Source organism: Cariama cristata, unplaced genomic scaffold (assembly GCF_000690535.1).
Source record: "Cariama cristata isolate BGI_N322 unplaced genomic scaffold, ASM69053v1 scaffold267, whole genome shotgun sequence".
Lineage (NCBI taxonomy): Eukaryota > Metazoa > Chordata > Aves > Cariamiformes > Cariamidae > Cariama > Cariama cristata.
In genome coordinates, this window is record NW_009626845.1 from 45,257 (window position 1) to 59,636 (window position 14,380).

Sequence of the window (14,380 nt, forward strand, 5' to 3'; positions counted from 1 at the left end):
CAGCAAGCATTTCTTACAGTTTTATACAGAACCAATTAAAAGATCTCCTTAACTCTGTAATAATTCATTAAACATGAAACCATGCACAACTTTCATAGTTTTAACAGAAATGGTCGGTTCCATTGACTTGACAAAAACCAAGAGGTAAACTCCTAGGATAAAAACCTCCTAAAACTGCTGATAAGCTGAAACAGTACCATGCTACACAGTCATGTGTGTGCAGCTCAGAATCACCAGAAATCCCCCCAAATGTAAGAGAAATTTCACTGTGAGCTAGTAGAATGTGCTGCTCTTTGAGATACTCAGTAATTATTTTCAAGGAGTGTGGAATCCTTGTGACATAACTCCCCCTACACTTTGATATAATTTGAGAAAAAATATGTAATAAAAAGGAAACATTAACATTTTGAAACAATACACAACAGTCAATAGCTATGCAACTTGCATTTTTGTACAATCAAAACGTTACAATTGTTGGTGTTCAAGAGAAAATACTTAGAAAAATGCTGAATCATTCTAAATGGTATTGCAAGCCAGAATAAACAGCATTTGCTATGCAGTTATATAGGCAATAGTTGGAATTACACAAGTAACCAAGGTTTTATTATTAACATGTATTTTTTCTGATTTCTTTAGGCTCACAGTATTTGCAGTAAACCCCTCTGTAAATAATTGCATTCTGTGTTTTATGAACTGAAAGTACAAATCCCGAGGGTGAGCTTGGGCATTTACTGAGGGCTTCAGTACAACCCCATTCCCCCATGTGCCCCCACCCCAAGCCTTGGAGGTGGGGGAAAGAAGTCCCCTGGCATGAGTAAGAGCAAGCAGAAGATTTTGAAAACAGGAACAGCACAGGACATTAACCACCCACGAAAGCCCCAGGCAAACCTCTTTCTTCCAAGTGTCGTCTCTAGCAGAAGCCATGTAGAGCTACAGTTTGAGCTTCACCTCACAAGAGAGGAGCTTCTGGGAACCTAAGATGACTTTTCAGTGGCTGCAACACTGATTTTGGAGTTGTTCAGTGTCAAAGATGAAACCTGAGGGATTAAGATCCCAGTTGTCCCATCCCAACTCATTAGGGAATATTTACCTTTTTTGATTACTGTCATGAGGAAGTGGGTCTTAGTTACTGGCTGTTTCAAGCAGAGCCTTCAGGACTAGACGCTCTATTCCAAAAGCCTCTGCCAGGGCCCAGTATCTCTCATTGCCTTTTCACCACACCTGGCCAACAAACATCCCCATAAACACCAGACAAAAAATACCCTTCCTCAGTACAGTCTAAGTGATACATAAAGCCAGAACAGCAGAATTAGGCTTTGAAATTTGCTTGGTTTACATCTAATAAACCATATTTACTATACTGATGAATCTGAAACACATTATCGTATACTTTACTTAATAATAAATAACAGTACCTAAACCTTATACCAGCTGCTTTTTGCTTTGTGCAGATTATAGCAAATACACTCGTCAGTTTGTAGCATAGAAGTGTTTTACTGTTCCTGGAAAACTGTTGAGATTTTTTTGCCTGAACCGTTCTCCTTTCCCTTTCCGAAGTGCTTGCTACCCCTTCAAGTGCAAACTTCCTCTGCTTTGAAACTTTCCCCCTGTGGACTGGACTAGATGCAATTATTTCCGGAAATGTTTAATCCAGCAATGTTAACTTAGGTAAATATAAGTGAGTGAAGACGAAACAGTAAAAATTTAACTCTGGTCTCTGAAGCCAAATGCCCACTGCCATACCAGCAGGCAGGAGACAGAGACACAGAAGCCTGTGATGACAAAGACACATCACACACTGGACAACCAGCCCCTAGCCAGAGATGGCCGGCTTCCTATCAGACCTGGTAAGTACTTGGTGGGGTATTTACATCTGTGACATTTTTGTATGCTGCTAGTGTTTCAAAGAAAACAAAATCAGTATCTCAGTAAAAACAAGGCTCCTATTCACTAAAAGCATCTTGGAAGCGATTCTGCCCACCATTTTGAGGTAGTACAGATGTTTGCACTTCATATGCTCTGCCATCCATCTTTGTCATATTTTTATCAATATATTAACATTTCTTAAATGTTTTAATTTACTGGAAAATATTTGCTTACCTTCAAACATAATTTGCTTTGCTTACCTGCTGAAAAAAGAGTTTTGTTAAATATATCACCAATTATTTAGTGCAAGGGATGGCAGGCAGAGGTTTTGAAAGGCAGGGAACAGGACTGGATGTCAGCAGCTGTGGCATCTTGACAGGGATGTTTGTGGGAGCCTGCAGCATTTATATCTTGGCTATGGCTGAGTCTTGAACCTGGAATTGCTGCCTCACACATCAGTGAGGCACCTCCGACTAGGACAAAGCCTCTTTGAGAAAGAGCTCTCATCTCCTGCTGGGCACTTAACCTCTTGTCCAGGAAAGACGAATATGGCAGGGCATGTCTGAAGGGCTATTGATTTTTCATTCATTCACAGCATATTCACTATGTCCTGCTGCAAAGGCTGCTGTAGAGTAAACCTAAGAGCAGTGCTGGTTGTGTATTTTCAGATCTGTAATCAACCAGAAAAAAAATTCGAAGTGGATGCCTGTTCTCAAAGTTCCCAAAAGATTAAGATGACCATGCTGCTTGAGACAGGCAGGTGGGGCAAGAGTTCAGAACTGATGATGGTAATAAAAGCTAGAAAAAACACTTTCCTCCTACAGCACAGCTTAGGCAGAACCACTGCAGAAAGGAACTTCTGTCCCAAAACCTTTCCTTGCTGTTCCCTCCTGTCCATGTAGGTAAAACCCCATGGATTTCCAAGGGCTGATGCACTGACAAGAACCTGAGTGGAAAAACATGTTACAAGCAACACCAATCTGGGCTTTTTTTCCCCATTTCAGACTTCTTTTAAAAATTTTTTTGTTGCTGTGGGCGATTTCAGGAGGCTTTACCACAAAAGTGGAGTTGAGGGATCGGTCACTGCTACTCAAAGGCCTGAAAGCTATCTAGCACAGCAGCTGTTCTCTCAGATAAGATAGGAAAGGTCTGGGTACAGATGGCCTGGTCACTACTGTGGGCACAGGTCTGAGCTGCAGGTAGCCTGGCCTCTGTCCAGACAGCAGAGAGGAAAATAAGACTTGCCTCCCCAAAACCACCTTCACCTGTATTAGCCCTGGAGTGTGGAATGACCTTCAGCTTGCTGCTCTATTGACTAATGATTGAGGAGGTGAAGGAGATGTAATGGTTTCCATAGCTAAAGGCTGCATTTTGTGGAGTTGGAGGTAGGGAAATCATGGGAGGATGTACACCTCACACCAGGGCACGCAGAGGGAACATTCCTACCTGCAAATCGTTTGAACAAGTGAGATGTTTCTGGAGAATGAAAGACACATTGCATAAACAGCTTGATGTGGCTACAAGCTTAAGAAGTTTTTGTTCTACCTCTGCAGGTACAGTACCAGGGGCTCTTTCAAATGATCACTGTCCTGGGGATCGGTGGAACATTCCAAATTGGCTTTCAAATTTCTACAATCACCTACATGTCTCAGGTAGGCAAAGACGCACATGGCACACTGGTTAATGGCAGCACTGAGTCTACATCGCTGCTTGAGGATGCTCCTCTCTGGCAGTCAGTGAGGGTTTAATCAGTACTCTCACGATTCATTCCCACTGCTAAGCTACTGTGTAAAGCAGAACATGTCAAAGTATTGAAAATAGAAGAAAAGAGAGAGATCTGCAAGTTGTTGTTTACAGAACTGTTCCTCAGAAAACACATACTGACTGGGGTGGCATCTGTCTCCCCTGTAAACCCACATGTGCCTACTTCAGTGGTTTCATCTGATACTTTTATAGTTACCCATCTTCACAGACAAATAGAACAAGTCAGGTGAACCATGCTCTAGGAAAATGTCTGCTTCTCTCCACTGATCACAGGTAAAACTTCCATTCAGGACACTGGGGACTAGAGGGAAGACATTATTTTGCAGAGATCACCTTACGGGAAAAGTGTTATTTTCAGGCTTCAGAGCACTACATTCTGAGAGAGAAAGTATTTAGGAACTGCACTGAATACGTGCTGTGTAACCTGGCATTATTGGCATGTATGTGACAGAAAACCCATAATCCCTTTGCAGAGCTTTACAGGGCTGTTCACACTATTCTTCAGTACAAGTCTGTGCCTCAATTCCTCAGATTTCAAGGACAAAAACCCAAAGAATTAACTCCTTTTAATGGCAAAATGAACACAGCATGCTCTATTACACTATGTCTATTAGCTAATGCACACTTTTAGAGTCTATGTGAAATAGTGACTTTAGCTGAAGCAAAAAAATTATGTTCTAAATGTAATAAAATATATGCACTGGAGTCACAGTTACTGTTAATGAAAATTCTTTTTTTATCTCAGCATGTTAAGGCTTTCATTAATGAAACTTGGCTGGAGCGATATGGCTACCCCATCCATCAGGATAACCTCTTGTTCCTATGGTCTATCACCGTGTCTGTCTTTGGTATAGGAGGTCTCTTGGGTTCTTCAGGAAGTAGATACTTGACTGTCAAGTATGGCAAGTATGTATGTTTAAAGATAATTTGTCAATTGAATCTTAGCTTAAGGAAATGACAGTTGAGGTTTTAAACATAAGACAGACTTTTAGGCTTAGTCATGGCTGTAATGCAGCCAGCTTAGCAGTGGTGTCAACAGATTTTGCTGCTTCTTGCCCTTGTCCTGTGGCACGGGCTAATCCACTGTGCTGCCAGGCTGTCACACCAGACCCAGTTACTCAGGTTGGGTTAGTCTCGACAAGGAGGAAAGGCAGCCCCCTGGCTGAAGATAGAATGGGTTTCTTGGAAGTGCTACTCAAAATATAGCAGCATTGAGATGCTCCTAAGTGCTACATCAATGTGTTTCGTGACGGATTTTCAAGGGCAGAAAAGCTTTAAGACTTTTCTCTGCTACAAAACCCAGAAGTGTTCCCAAACTCCCAGGTCTAGCCATGTGCCAAGGCACACTGTGAGTCCAGAGTATCCAGTGCCAATAGTGTGGAAGGGCTTATTGTGTCCTGGACCAGATATGTATAATTTCACAAAACTAGAAAGACAATTTCACCCAAGACATCCTACATGCCAGAAGCTTAAATGCCATTTCCCTTCTGATTTACAAAAATTCTTTTTACTTTCTTGCACTTACAGAAAGAAATGTCTCTTATGCAACAATCTGCTCATGATAGTGGCAGCATCTATCATGGGCTGCAGTAAAATAGCCCAGTCCTTTGAGATGATTCTAATTGGACGCTTCATGTGTGGAATAAGTGCAGGTAAATGATTTCTCCCACAGCTCAGCAGCCTCTCCCAAAATTTTATATCTTTATTCAAAGTAAATAATAACCCTCCACTAAGAAAACAAAATATTAAAGTCAGTGATCTCTTATCAGAAGATCTTCTATAACACCTAGCAATAAAGAGCATAATTACTACTAATTTCACTGATACCAAATGAAATTCAGGTTTGCCAAGTGAATAAATATTCAGAGCTGTCAGGAATGTTTTGATGCAATATGAAACAATGTTTTTTTCTCATGGAAAATATGTATAACATTATCTTAATTTTGGTTAACAGTACTGGAAATTATATGGTATATAGTTTAAAGCTAGTATTCTCATAAGGCTCTAGAGAACCAGGCTATTCAAGGCCATAGCCATTTAATTTTGACTCTGAACATATTTCAAGAATGTTCTACAAGGGTATTCAACCTGCTTCAAAGCAGTAAATCCTTGGGGTTAGTACAAAAAGCTGGGCATAATCAAGCAAAATCGCTCCTGGAAGGTAGACCACACGCAGCGAAAACATCCTGTGCTGGTATCAGTATGCCTTGTATTTGTCTCCTACACAAAAAGTTGCTTTTCCATTCAGTTTGGATATTCACAGGGATGCCTATTTTAACTTATTTCATTAAAAATTAATGTCTATTTTTCAAATAACCAGATTTTGTACATTACTTCTCTGACATACAGTTGTATTGAAGAGCTACAGTTGTATTTTGAGAACTACTCACCCAGAGGGGCCCTGCTAAGGACTAGAACCCATATCATGCCTCACACAAAGATCTAATTTTTGTTAAAGAGATTCAATATCTGCTTTGCTTTGCCATCACATAAAGCCAAGAGAAGAACATGTTGCTTTCAAAGCAGATAAAAGGGGCTGTGACCACCGTATCAGGAAAAAAACCTTGTTCCCAGAGCAGTTTTCAGCATGTCTGAGTTATTGAGTAATTCACATATAGCTGGAAACATCAGCTCTGCCCGAGATCATCAAAATTATTGCTGGATAGTGGAAAAGAAACACTTGTGTCTCCCCCTAAATCATGTACAAATCAACATTGAATATAGCACTGTATATTTTAGTAATCTGCTACGGATCTACCATACAGCTTTTCTATAGCATTATGTCAGAACAGGTTGAGATTATGTGGGTTAACTACAAGCGTACTAAATATTACTACAGGGCCTTTAGTTATTCAGCACTTGCATACTCCATGTCCTTTAAAATATGCTAAGGCTCACAAGAGATACTATGATGAGGCCGCACTTACACCCCAAAGGGAAAACTGTACATTTCTTAAGATCAGGAAACTGCACTATGCAAGATGGACCAAATACTTTTGTAGAAAGGTTTAGAAAATCTAGTACTGAAAACTCTCGTATGTGGGTTGTGGTATGAGAAACAATCTGCTGCATGAGGCAGATATAATCTGTAATGCTTAATTATTTACATGCAATTTCATTTCCAATGGTTATAGATGTCTTCTTTCTTCTCTCCCTTAATTCTTTCCTCACCTCAAGGTCTTTGTGTTCCTCTACATCATCAATACGTTGGAGAAATTTCCCCTAGGAAGCTACGTGGATTTGCAAACTCTACTTCCTCTTTCTTTTGGTCACTGGGAAAAGCCGTAGGGCAAATTTCAGGACAAAGGTATAATACAATTGATTTCCCACCTGATTAATTTCTGCATCCCTTCTACCTTTTGCTTCTTCCACTACTTTTCCATCCATTCCTTTCTCCCCTCAAAATCAATGCAATGAACTTTTATTCTACACACACATTTTATCCCTGCCAGGGAGCTGCTGGGCAGCCAGTCCCTGTGGCCCATGCTGATGGCCTCCTGTGGACTTCCAGCACTGGTCCAGCTGGTCACTCTGCCCTTCTTCCCTGAGTCCCCACCATATCTCCTCATGCATAAAGGAGACCTGGAAGGCTGCAAAAAAGGTAACTGAGGGCTCCAGGTTCCTGTTCCTCACTTAACTTTCAGTTGTTTTGTGATGCTTGCTCTCCCCATATGAAAAAAATAATCAAGATAAAGTTTCTCCCTGCTCATTTCCAAGATGACTCTGTGAATACCTACTAAGTATATTTTTGTTGTAGTCCCCACATAGAACATGAAACTACTTCTCTCTACAGCTCTGTATTACAAAACCTTTTGTATTCAGCTGACATCACCTGCACTGTCAGTCTGATGATAAATGATAAATGAGAAATGAGAAATTATAAATGGCTGTTTAGACTGCAGGGCTCCACAGGGCACTCCTTAGCTCTGGTCATACCCTGAGAGAAGGAGGAAGCAAGAAAAATGGACCCAAGGGCACGGAGGGAGTCATTGTGCACCCCCATAGGCCCTTTTGTCACAACAGGTCCCTCTGTGCAGGAGGGGACCAGGGCTCTGGAATACCCTATAGCACATCTCTGCCTCACACCACAACCACAGCCTGTGCGTGCTGTGCTGCCAGACACTTGCATCACCTCTTCAACAAACTCCTTTGACAACAAACAACAGTGATGAATTAACATGGCAGGTCTCGCTCTCCTTCTCCTCCACAGCCATAAGGCAGCTTTGGGGTGAAGGCCATCACCAAGCAGAGATTGATGACATCATGAAAGAGAAGGCAACAATGAAAAACACCAAGATCTTGAGTGTCCTGGAGCTAATGAAAGAACCAGCTTTCCGTTGGCAGCTGTACATGATAGTTATTCTGACCGCCACAGTTCAGCTATGTGGCATCAATGCAGTTGAGTGTATTTCCCCCTTAAAGTCTCAAAACACTTCTTGACAACCTTAAAGGAGACACTGTGGCTCCCAGGAGCTCCTATTTTTCTCAGGCTTCTCAGCCCACAACTTGCTGTCTGCCAGCCCTCCTACAGGGCAGCAAAAGCCTACAAAGCTTGCCTGGGCTTTTCATGTGACATCCCTCAGCCCAGCTCTTGGTCCCTGCTGGAGTTACCTTCCTCAGTAGTTAGGCTTATTTAACAGCCATTTTCGGAAGCCACTACAAGGGTCCAGAACCCACTCTTACAAATAAGCCCACCCTATATTGACAAAATCTGCAGTGTAATTTTATGTTACTGCTCCCTGCAACTGCTGCTCTTTGCCCCCCGGCTCTTAGCATCCTCAGATGTTAGGATGGCAGTATGCTCACTCTACCTTTAAAGCTAATCAACGAACATGCTCACTGTTCTGGCAGCTTCAGCAGTTGTCCCCCTCTTCCTCATAGCAGCACTTTTCTGAGATTATTTTGAAGCCACAGCTTTGCAATTGCCTGCATGATTCTTCTACCTCTAATACCACGATGCAGCAACATCTGTAAAGGAAATGCACAGCTGAGTCTAACACAGCTTAAACTGGAATCTTTATCATCTCAGAATATCTCCAAACAGTAGCAGAGGTACTTGAAAAGAAAAGATGCTTGTTTTACCCCCTCACAACTCCATAACCCATGCTTTTCTTTCTTGAGAATATCCTACAATATTTGTAGGGCTCCAGAAGAGACGATATACCTGGCTGTTTCTGAAAGCACCTAAATCAGGACTCTGCAAACCTAATTACATTGCAGTAGCTGGAAGTCCTTTTATCCCAGCATTTTATCTTTTATCTAATTAATTAATTAATTACATTTTATAATGTTTTTGTGTGCCAACAAAGTGAATACTACCAAAAGGAGCGCAGAATTCTAGCTCGCTCCAAAGCTGAGCTGCATGCTCCTTGGTTAGCAGTTCCTGCCTAGGGCAATGTCAACAGGTATGGGTAAGAGATCAATTATTTTCTTCTCTTACTGTTTTATGGGTTTTTTTCCAGATTTATTTTTATACTTTTGAAGTCCTCCAGGCAGCCGGCTTTGACGAAAGAATGATCTCCTATATGACACTCTCTTTTGGACTCTCTGAACTCGTAGCTACAGTAGTCTGTGTAAGTCACATTACTATGGGAATGGGTCACAATTTGCTCTTCTGGCACTGATACCAATGTGATTTCTGTCCTTCAGAGCTCCATCATCGAGCGACTGGGCAGGAAAGTGCTCCTCAGAGGAGGCTATTGCATCATGGGTTCACTGCTAGCTGCTATCACCATGACTCTCTCCCTACAGGTAAGGAAACTCTTCTCATGGCAAATTTCTCTATCCATTGTATTTCTAACCTCTGCTTACAGGCAGGACCATGCTACTGAGAAAGGAAAGTGAGTCTTAGAAGTGCCAAAATAACTTCTGTGTTAACAACTGACCCTCTGGGAGGGGAATATCCTAAAGATCAAGCTTATCTATACATAGGATTAACCCCTCTCTCAGCATGTACTCTCTTGTACTTCCACCTTCCTTTCAACGTGGTCCCATGAGCTCAGCAAGAAGCACATAAAACACTGGCAGACTAGCACTAATCTTTTATTTCATCATACTGCAAGCATCGAACACTGGCCAGCATAGATCAAAAGACAGTCCTAGGAAAATGATCCTTTCTATTCAGGCAATTTTTAACAAGTAACAACAAAAACCCAGATTCTTTGCATCAGTCAATTTGAAATTTAACTTTGCTGCAGAAGATCCTGGGAATGCACATATCTGTTCACAGGCTGGAGACCAGTTCACCTCTATAACACTGTGTTACTGCTGTAGCTTCTTCAGAAGTCTCCTGGGTTACCAATGTTCATCCAAGAGCTTCTCTGTAGATATCACTGTAAAATTATCCTCGAAGCAAGGTGGCAGCAGACTTCCATTTTTGTTTCAGTCATGAAGGATGTCAAACAGAGACATCTTTTTTCCGAAAGCATTGAGTCTTCTATCTTCTTGACTCAGATCTAGGAAAGTTCCTTTTCAGTTATTGAACCTATCACTTAACAAAAGTGAAGAAAGATATGATTTGGCCTTCCCATATCTCTAAGGGTTGGGGGAAGCACCACAGGGTCAAGAAGGAAGGAGGACAGGGTAGAAAAGCACTATTCAGACTTCCTTTAATTGAAGGTTTCCAAGCTTGACAGCTGCTCTACATTAGCAAACCTGCTTCTCTGCTCCATCCACAAGAAAAAGCATTCACATTTCTCTGCCAGTTCCTACACACTGGATATTTTTTCTGGTGAAAAGTGACAGGTGACAGTATTGGAAAACAAGCATAATTTTTCACCTATGATTATTAACAGATTTCACCCAGGAGTTTGTTATGGTTTTTTTTTCCCCAGGATTGGTATTTCTGGATGCCATACTGCAGCCTTTGTCTGATTATCTTGTTTGTAGCTGTCTTTGGAGTTGGGCCAGGTAAGTATTCATTCAAAAGAAATAAAGGAATTCAGTCATGTGAGCTTATTAATATACCTAGGAAAATACTGCATAATATTGCATAATATTTATCATAAGTAAATTCATCTAACCTAATCTTGTAGTCTTTTAAACACTATGGGTCCAATCATTGGCCATAAACTTCAATGCCATCAGGTCTGGGTTTTGCTAACAAGAGGAAAAGAACACAGCAAAAAGTACTCACTGGAAAAATACAGAAAAAATAGAGCAAAAGCAGATGGGTAAAAGATTTTTTTAAAAAATACTAAGAGAAAAGAAAGAGAAAAACAAAAGCAAGCATGCTTTTAAATTCACTGTTGTATAATGTTACATCTTATCCACATAGACAGCAGTGCAGAAGACCTACTTTGGAGTAATTCTTTTCCTAGCGTATACTACCTGCTCCTCTTTAAAAAAAAATGTTAAAAGCCTATTCATTTTTAAAGTGTTTGCCTTCCCATAGGGCAGGGTTGAATTATTTTCCTAACTCAAAGCTGTCGAAGTCCTGTGACTTCAAAACATAACTGCAATGCCACCGAAGTGCATCTGGGAAGATCACTCATTGGTGATCTACCAGTATCATGCTGGGAATTCTTGTTAGTAATAACATTTGCTATTCCATCCTTACACAGCTTCTTTCATGAGAAGATGTCAGACTTTCTCAAGTGTTAACTACTGAATTCTTGAATCTCCCTCAATAAATTTATTTAGTATTTTACCATTTTAATAAACTGATGTCTAGCAGGTTATAAGATGCCACAAACATTTTCTTTTCTAAAAAAGAGCGACATACTCAAGTGTTTTGAATGCTAGTCCATGATAGTAGCATCTATTTGCTGGCTGTGTAATAGTAACACTCAATCCAAATGTTCAAACAAAAGACATCAACAAGTAATAATTCTTATTCTTCTTTCCTTTCAGCTGGTGCCACAGTTTCCGTTAGGACTGAAATTTTCAAGCTCTCATGCAGACCACCTGCCTTTGTGATCGGCACAGTTCTCAGCTGGCTGGGCGTCTTTGTGATCGGAACAACCTTCCCGTTCATTGTGGTGAGTGCCTCCCCCGGGACACTCCCCAGGGGTGCTAAGCTCGAGGGGGCCATGGGAGCAGGAAGAAGAGCAGCAGGACATGACAATGCTACATCAGTCTAGAGTGGTCTTGGCACTTGCCCCCCCAAGTCCACTTTTGCAACTGAAGGGCCCTGATTTGCCTATTCAAACTGAAATATTTGTCAAAGGTCAAAATGCAAAGAACTCCTTATCAAATTCAAAGTACTTTGGGACCCAAATACAAAAACTGTGCCAAGAAAGTGACAAAAGAAAAGATATGCTCATCTTGCTCACTTTCTCACTTTGCTCTTTCCTGCAGGAAAGACTCCAGCACTTCTGCTTCCTCATATTTATGGGGGTACTTTTCACTTCAGGGATAATTATCCACCTGTTCCTTCCAGAAACAAAAGGGAAATCAATCGTGGAAATCACAGAAGAATTCAATAAGCTAAACTTTAAAAAGAAGCGTATTCCAACAACTCCAAATCATGTCACAGAGGATGACACCTTCTGCACCAGGCTTTGACCAGCTGTTAGAGGGAGTCAGGCTTTCTTAAAAGGAAGACAAAAAAGACATTTGTTGTTTTCTGACTAGCAAGTCGGTCCAAATGGACTGTCAGCTTTCCTATCTGTCACTTACAAGGTTCCCATTTTGCCAAACCAGCATCTTTCTCAAGCACTCCACTCTGGGCAGCTTAGAAAAGCGTCGATGGCTGATATTAACAGGATAGACTCATGTGAACCGTGAGCATTTTGGCTTAACTTGCTGATGTGCAAATCTCTTCTTAACAGAGCAACTAATACACACTGAAACTACACGTAGAATTTATAAACACTCTGCTGACCACAGAGAAAGGGAAGATCTGTGATCTCTCTCTCTATGATTTCTGAGTGTGTTTGTACAACCCTGAAATGGGAATAGTGAAGTTCTTGGCTTGCTCTCTCTGGCTAGGGTTCAATCCATAACAGATTAAAGAAAAAATTCAGTGGAATAGGAGAGAAAGTCTTTGTTTCTCTAGACTTAACTGAATAATCAAACCTTGCCAGGTTCCCATGCATAATGCCATGTTGTCCTTGTGTTGTATCTACTTAGACAGACTTTAATCCTTTTGAAGTTTCCCATGTCAGCAGCTATCCTTGCTTCAACTTAAATTTCATTTTTTGCTAAAAAATTCAGCCATTTGATTCTAAGCTCAGACATGTTCATGAAAAAGTATGGGGAAAAAGTTTCTACACAACTCTTGTCAAGGAATATTGCCTTTCAGTGGCAATACAGCTAAGAACTCATGGGTGGAATCCAGTTGCCATAAAACATGAGCACCTAGAGTCATTTTAGATACTCTCTGCTATCTTGCCCATCACCGTCATCATCTCGAGTCTGTAGCTGCTCTTCCAGGGTCAGGTTCCCACAGATATCTCACAGGCTGTGAATCCCATGGCAATTTAGCTGCTACTTTCCTTTGTGTGACTTTCAGCTATCTGGACCCAATTTACCCCAGAAGAATTGCCTCAGACTGGAACTCCTGGCTGTAACAGAATACCTGTTGCTTTACAGTTTCTTCTAAAAACATCTGTACAGTACCTTGCTGTAAGTACAGCAGACTGTCAGCAAAAGCTCAGTCATGTCCTCCAGCCTTTGGATACATGCAGGGCTCCTGCCTGGGGTGTATTTCTCTACCATGACTAAGAAGTGATCACATATACTGACTCATATTTCAGGGATGTGCAAACAGTACAGACTCTTCAGTTATTGTTCACTGCAAGTGTACGTGATGATTGACAGCTGTAGATATGACTGTAAATATTTTATACCTTGAATATTTTGTCAGACTCGTACAGCTAGATAAGATTTACAGTAAAAGTGGGAAATGTAATTCTACCATAAAGAACTTCTAAGGCATTCATTTGAGCATTTCCAACAACAATTTATGTTTTAATTTACAGTCTCTTATAGGAGTTTTGCCAATTTTTACAAGCATGTAGTCTGCACAAAGATAAGGAAACAAAGTGAGAGAATATGTTAAAATATATCATATGCAAGTTTTCTAACTTCCAGATTTAGTGTGATATATCATTCCCAATGATCTCTGTTGTAGGAATGGACGCAGTATAATTTTCTGCACTAATCTATAATCAACATCTGTGCTTGAGTTCACATAGTGCAGGCTTTCAAGCTGTGAATGATCTTCAAGGCAATCTGATACCAAGTTCCTAATTCTTCCTGCTATACACAGTTAAAGGTAAAAAGAGTTTGTGTATCCTTATAGGATAGCACGATCTTGTAAAGTACCACAGGGATTAATTTCACCAGAAACATTTTATGAAATATGCAAACTCACGGGACTTTTCTTTTTTTTTAGAAAGTGTCTCATATTCTGCATGTTTCCCTCTATTAATGAGAGGTTCACATAGTCCTAGCAGCAAAGCAATATTATTAGGAAGAACATGAACAAAGCTAAGGCTCACAGTGGAGCACACTATGCAAATTAAAATCCGAACTCTAGACCTGCATGGTGAAAAATATGGGTTTATCTCTGGTATTGCTTTAACTGGCATATTTCCAGTCTTTTCCAGCATTTTGAGGAAGAGACTATGGATGTTGTCTACCTAGACATTAGTAAAGCCTTTGACACCATTTCCCACAGTATTCTCCTGGAGAAACTGACTGCTCATGGCTTGAACGGGTGTACTGTTCACTGGGTTAAAAACTGTCTGGATGGCCAGGCCCAGAGAGTGGTGGTGAATGGAGTTAAATCCAGTTGGCGGCCGGT

At 40.9% G+C, this 14,380-nt stretch overlaps 1 protein-coding gene across 1 annotated transcript; it reads left to right on the plus strand.

Annotated features, from left to right (window-relative positions):
• The first annotated feature begins 1,823 nt into the window (after nt 1-1,823).
• Nucleotides 1,824-12,298, plus strand: LOC104164743 (solute carrier family 2, facilitated glucose transporter member 11-like). The gene is made up of 12 exons (XM_009704176.1): nt 1,824-1,847; nt 3,420-3,518; nt 4,376-4,536; nt 5,158-5,282; nt 6,808-6,937; nt 7,083-7,231; nt 7,841-8,028; nt 9,093-9,203; nt 9,280-9,381; nt 10,464-10,539; nt 11,482-11,609; nt 11,929-12,298. The coding sequence occupies exons 1-12, from the start codon at nt 1,824-1,826 to the stop codon at nt 12,133-12,135; spliced, it is 1,500 nt and encodes a 499-aa protein (XP_009702478.1). The 3' UTR covers nt 12,136-12,298.
• Nucleotides 12,299-14,380: the final 2,082 nt, after the last annotated feature.

Excerpts from the sequence above, each read along its gene's own strand:
- LOC104164743 (XM_009704176.1), top strand. The coding sequence starts at position 1,824 with ATGGCCGGCTTCCTATCAGACCTG. Across the intron at positions 6,938-7,082 it reads GGGCAAATTTCAGGACAAAG|GGAGCTGCTGGGCAGCCAGT; the intron begins GTATAATACAAT and ends TATCCCTGCCAG. Across the intron at positions 9,204-9,279 it reads TCGTAGCTACAGTAGTCTGT|AGCTCCATCATCGAGCGACT; the intron begins GTAAGTCACATT and ends TCTGTCCTTCAG.